The sequence below is a fragment of the Hyperoodon ampullatus genome, assembly GCF_949752795.1.
Source record: "Hyperoodon ampullatus genome assembly, chromosome: 11".
Taxonomy (NCBI): Eukaryota; Metazoa; Chordata; class Mammalia; order Artiodactyla; family Ziphiidae; genus Hyperoodon; species Hyperoodon ampullatus.
In genome coordinates this window covers 34896643-34902642 of record NC_136924.1, presented here as the reverse complement: position 1 = coordinate 34902642, position 6000 = coordinate 34896643, and the positions used below count along the sequence as shown (strand labels likewise).

Genomic DNA, 6000 nt, shown 5'->3' with positions numbered 1-6000 from the left:
TTTCCATCTAGAAAAGTCATATTCCAAAGCCACCTCCAAAAACCCTCTTTGACCTGCGGGCTGGGTTGGGGGTCTCCTCTGGGTTCCCACAGCCTTCCGGGACCCAACCCAATGTGACCTGTTTTTGTGGCTTTGGTGCGGGGTAGGGCCAGTTCTTGTTCCAACTCTATACACCCAGTGCCCAGCCCAGAGGAGGTGCCTGAGGGTTGATGAGAAGCGCGTGGGGCCGGCTCAAGTTGTCCCCTCATCTTCATCACCTTCACCACAGCCCTGCAAATCGGAGAGCCCAGGCTGGACTGGCAGTACCTTGGAACTGGGGCCTCTTCTCAGCCCCACGTGGAGCCACGATCAGCACAACCAGCAGGGATGAGGCCCCCTGGCCTGATGGGCCTGGGGTGGCCACGTCCACTGCTCCTGCCCCCAACCCTGCCAGGGCTGGACAAGCCCTCTGGGCACAGCCTCAATATAGGACTGGGGCTTAAAGGTACCCATTTGATGGAAGAGCAGATTAAGGCTCTTAGAGAGGGGCGTGGCTTGCCCAAGGTCAATCACCGGCAAAGCCTCAGCTCCAGTCCTCCCTCCAAGGCTGGGCCCAGCGCCCACTCCCAGGCTTCTCAGACTGAGGGGCCTTGTTGAAGTGCAGATCCTGACTCAGTAGGTCAGGGCGGGGCCTGGACTTTGTGTTTCTAAAAAGCTCCCTGGTGTCACTGCTGTTCCTGCTGGTCTGCAAACCCCAAGTGGAGCTGCAAAGCCTGGTGGATGAACCAGATTCTCAACCCCACCCTCAGAAGCCCACATGCTGCCCCTTCAGGAAGGGTGGAGCACTGGCGGGGGCGGGTGGTGAAGCCACTTTAAGAAACCCCAACCTCCATTACCCTCCCTGCCCAGCCACCCAGGACACCAGAGCTGCTGGAACATTTTATTAAGTTAAGAAGGCTCACAGAGCAGGAGAGAAACGCCTGCACGGGGTAGTCCCTGCAGATCCATGCCCAGCACCCCTCGGAGGAGGGGGTGGGGCCATGGGGACAGCTGCTGGCTCCCTTTGTCCATCTGTCCCTCCGTCCAGAGTCCCAGGGAGTAGGTCCCCCCAGGGCAGGAAGTAGTTAGTGGGAGGTAGGGTAGAAAGAGGGTGGCTGGCTCCCGGCCGCGCCCAGCAGAGTCAACCCTGCCATAGCTGCTGCTGGGCCTCCGCTAGACCCTGGGCCGGGCTGTGGGCCCAGAAGCCCAAACAGGCGTCTGGAGACACAGGGGGAGCCAGTGTTAGAGGTACACGCCACCAGGAATTGCTTTTTAAAAAGTATAAAGTGTTTGGGGGAAAAAAAAAAGGAAAAAAAATCTATATAAAAATCTCTTCACATATAAAATCCTGAAGAAGGTGCAAGGTAAGACCCAGTGCTAGGGGCGCGCTCAGATACGCAGAGAGTGTGTGTGTGTTATGTGTATGTGTGTGGACATGTGTGCGTGTGTGTGTGTGTATAGTGGGTGTGAGTGCATGTGCGGCCCACAGAGGGTGGGGAGAAAGCTTGGCTTCTGACGTCCATCCAGCAGGGAAGGAGGGCGATTGGTCCCCTTGGGCTGGGGGTCTGCAGCAGGGCTGGACCACGAGGACCTAGAAGACAAGAGTGGAGGAGTCTACTAATTAGAAAAGATATATGCACCCCAGTGTTCATAGCAGCACTATTTACAATTGCCAAGACACGGAAGCAACCTAAGTATCCATTGACAGATGAATGGATAAAGTGTATATATACAGTGGAATATTACTCAGCCATAAAAAAGAATGAAATAATGCCATTTGTAGCAACATGGATGGACCTAGAGATTATCATACTAAGTGGAGTAAGTCAGACAGAGAAAGACAAATATCTTATGTCATTTATATGTGGAATCTTAAAAAAAATGATACAAATGAATTTATTTACAAAACAGAAACAGAGACACAGAAAACAAACTTATGGTTACCAAAGTGGAAAGCAGGGGTGGGGGGAGGGATAAATTAGGAGTCTGGGATCAGCAGATACAAACTACTATATACAAAATAGATAAATAACAAGGTCCTACTGTATAGCACAGGGAACTATATTCAATATTTTGTAATAAAATATAATGAAAAAGAATGTATGTATGTATTTCTGTATATAACTGCATCACTTTGCTGTAAACCGGAAACTGACACAATATAAATCAACTACATTTCAATAAAAAAAAAGAGTGTGGGAGTCTGGCTTGGGCCAGGCAAGGGTGGCTGGCAGGTCCTTCCAATGCCTCTCGGCCCCAAAGGCTGGGCCAGATCCTCTCCTGTGGGCTTCTCCCCAAGCCTGGCCCACAGGGTGGCCTCTCCCGAGTGCCTTAGGAAGTCCCCAAGGATGTGTTAGAAAGAGGAAGCTCCAGGTAGACAGGGCAGTAGGAAAAGGCATCATAAAAATGTTTCACACCCTGCCAAGTCAGGGATGACCGTGAGAAGCAGTAGACAGAGCACGGCCTCCAGTGATGTCCGGGGTGTGAAGCACGGAGGAAGGAACGCTGTGGGTGATTAGTGATGCGTGCTGTGCTGCTGGGTCTGATGAGGGGGTGGCCACACCGGATTTGCCACTGAAGCCCAGGCAGATCAGTTAGGGCACTGCCAGCCCTGCGGAGGCGTGTGGACTGCTCGGGCTGTGGCTGTGGCTCTGTGTTAAGAAGCACCCGCTGTCACATGGCAGGGACAGGGCGAAAATCAGACCCTGAACTCACTGGTCCACCTCTGAAGAAACATGCTCAAGTTTACAAAGCAGCCTCTGGCTGAGTCTGACAGATCCCCACGACAACCCCGAGTTGCTGGCGTCACTGTCCCCATTTACAGAAAGGGATACGGAGGCTAGGAGAAGGAAGTGCCCTGGCCCAGATGGCAGGGGGAGTCAGGTGTGGATGAGCCTGAGCTCACACCTCCAGGCCCCGCGTGGCCTCAGCCCCGCCCACCCCGGGGCGCCCACCTCTACTCGGCCAGGCTGTTGCGCACGGCCTCCTTCTCCTGCAGGGCAGCCATGGCGAGGCGCAGGTGCTCTTTCAGCTGCTCGATCTCCCGCTCCGACCGCGTCTTGATGTGGTTCAGCTCCACATACACGTCCTGGTACTTTCCCGAGGTGAAGCGCCTGTCCTGGGGGGCGGGAAGGGGTTGTGAGGGCACGAAGCCCTCCTTCCTGGCCCTGCCCACCTGCCGGCACAAAGCAGCCAGGCCCCTCCACTGCCCCCATGGCCTCCTCCCTCCAGGTAGCCCCCCTAGATGGCCCCCGGCTCCAGCCAGTGACACAGGCTTCAGCGTCATTTTCATCCCATTCAAGATGAGAGCTGAGGCTCAGGGAGGTGAAGCTTTTGTCTGAGACCACACAGCAGTGAGTGGCTGGAAGGAGAACCAGGTCAGCTTGGCCCAGTGCTTGGGCCCCTTCCATGAGTCTGGCTCACACACACTTCAGAGCCACCAACATGCAGTGGGTGTCAAAGACAAAGGGACATGGCACCAAGGGTGGGCCAGACTGGGTCTGAATCCTGGTCCCCCAACTCCCAGCAACACGGCTTATCCCTCACTGCAACGCACGCTCCACACGTGCGGGGGTTTTGGTCTTGTCCACGGCTGTCACCCAGCATCCAGCACCGTGCTGGGCACATAATGGGTGCTCAATAAATATTTTCTGACTAAATAAAAGCAAATGTGGCCTTGAGCAAGTCACTTACCTTTCTTAGCCTCAGTTTCTTTGTCTGTAAATGGGAATAGTGACACCTACATGGGAGGCACGGGGAGAGCCTGATGAGGCCAGGAGTGGCCGGCACAGAGCAGGTGCTCACAAGATGGGGCACAGCTGGATCCAGGGGCTCCCCACCCCGCTGACACCCTGCCTTGGCCGGCTGGGACTCACCTTCTGCATCATCTGGAGCTCATCCCGAAGGCACTGCACCTCCTTCTTCAGGTACTGCAGCTCATTCTCCTTCACTCGCAGCAGCACCTGGGGTCACAGGTGCCAGGCTGACACAGGGCCAGAGGCCAGAGCTACCCTGGCTCACCGCACCCCTGAAGCATGGCTTCTCTCTGCCTGAGGCCCCTAGAATGCAGCTCCCAACCTGCACCAAGACCCATGTCCCCAGGAGCAAACTCCTCCAGGAAGTCCTCTCTGATTTCTCCTTGCTCTCCCACCCTGTCCATACCATGTGAGTGGGCAGCTTACGGTCACCTCTGCTATGGCCTCAACACAGCGCCAGGGCCTCCACTTCAGGGCAAAGAGCACGAAAAGAAGCCACAGTGTGGCCCTAGTGTGAACCAGAGTGGCCTGGGCTTCCTCATTAACCCCTCCCCAAACCCTGATGAGCAGGTACTGCTACCCTGACCTGACCAAGGAGGAGACAGGTTCAGCCAGGACGAAGGAGGCTTAAAAGCTTAGTCTCTGGAGCCAGGTTGCCTGGTTCAAATCCCAGCTCCCATACTGACTAGCCATGTGGCCTTGGGCAAGATACTTGACCTCCCTGTGTCTCAGTTTCCTCACCTATAAAATGGGAACAGTAATGGCATCTTTCTCATAGGACTGTTAGGAAGCTTCAATGAATTAGCAGATATAAGGGCTTACAGAAATGCCAGCCACAGAGTAAAGCCATATATAAATTTTTGTTAAATACAACAAAAGGCTAGGGTGGCCCTGGGATCACATACACATTTTTTCACTCCGGCTTCTCCCAGTAAGGGAGGTGCTAGCTCCATTTTATAGATGAGCCACTGGGGCTCAGAAAGGTGAGGTGACTTGCCATGGTCACACAGCAGGTGGGTGGCAGGACCCACCATGGGAGGGCTTTCACCCAGTCAGCCCAGTAGTGCTGGGTGCACAGCAGGCGTCCCTCCTAGCTGCCCCGTCCTCTCCCAGCTACAGGGCAGACCCAGCCTGTCTGGATACACTCCCCACACCCAGGCCCCAAGAACCAGCTGGGTGGCCTGGCACAAGGGGTGGACGCACCTCCAGCTCACAGGAGCTCCGCTCGCTGCTGCGCCCGCCGTTGCCGGTGCCCTGTGAGGCGATGAAGCTGCGCAGCCGGTCAATCTCCTCGGACAGGTGGGCGTGCAGCTCCTGGGAGGGGTGGGATGGTCAGTGCAGGGGTGCCGGGATGCTCACGCCCCACCCCCACCCCAGTGGAGCCAGGCCCACCTGGTTGTGGCGCAGCAGCTCCTGGCCCTCCTGCTGGCAGCGCCGCAGCGTGTGCTCACGCTCCTCCGCCTGCCGCGTCAGGGCCCCAATCTCCAGGCACTTCTGCGAGTACTGCTCTGACAGCACCTGCAGCTCCCGCTTCAGTGCCTCCAGATCTGACCTGCCCAGGGCAGAGGAGGGGAAGGATGGCCCGGGCTCTCTCGCCCTCTGTCAAGCTGGGTCAGGTCACATAGACTCAAAGCAGCTTAGGGCTCCTGGTTCCCGCCCTAGTTTTGCCTGCAGCCAGCTGTGGGGCTGTGAACTGGTGACAGCCTCTCTGGGCTGCAGGCGCCTCCTCTATGAGGGGATGGGTTGGAGAAGCCCATCTCTAAAGCCTCCATAGCCCCAACATTCCGCGGCAGAGGGGCACCTACTGGCTGATACTGTAGCCCAGCTCTAGGGAGACACTAAAGAGGGGAAGAGAAGGGTGGAGACTGAGACTGCGTAGACAGGAAGGGGCCTGAGAACTGCCATGTGCACTGGCGTGGGGGTCTGGCTGAGGTCCCGCTGCTTCTGTTCCCGGTGCCATGTGACCGGAGCAGGCGTCTCAGCTGGGGGCAAACTGACATGCCCTCTGCCAGGAGTCTTAGCACAGGTCCCCCACTCATAATCAGCAGGGTGGACAGCTGGGCTCCTGGCTCAGAGAGAGCCCCTGTCCCCAGACCGCAGGGCCCAATTGCCATCTTACTGGTGCTGTTTCTGGAGGCCATCTGGGCCCTGTGGGAAACTTTGTGTCTTGCTCAGCTCCCGGCTCAGCTCCTCCTGGTAGGCCTTCTTCATGGCTTCGATGGCTGGA

The 6000-nt window shown here is 56.5% G+C and overlaps 1 protein-coding gene across 1 annotated transcript in view; it reads right to left on the bottom strand.

Moving 5' to 3' along the window:
* Nucleotides 1–905: 905 nt before the first annotated feature.
* TRIOBP (TRIO and F-actin binding protein) overlaps nt 906–6000 on the bottom strand; it is a gene marked incomplete at its 5' end in the record, with an annotated part of 57857 nt that continues 52762 nt past the window's right edge. The window contains 6 exons of the mRNA XM_079715975.1: nt 906–1609; nt 2973–3136; nt 3894–3980; nt 4977–5087; nt 5166–5325; nt 5893–5995. Of these exons, the coding sequence (XP_079572101.1) occupies nt 2975–3136; nt 3894–3980; nt 4977–5087; nt 5166–5325; nt 5893–5995 (623 nt within the window). The 3' untranslated portion in view covers nt 906–1609; nt 2973–2974. The remainder of the gene's footprint in view (nt 1610–2972; nt 3137–3893; nt 3981–4976; nt 5088–5165; nt 5326–5892; nt 5996–6000) is intronic.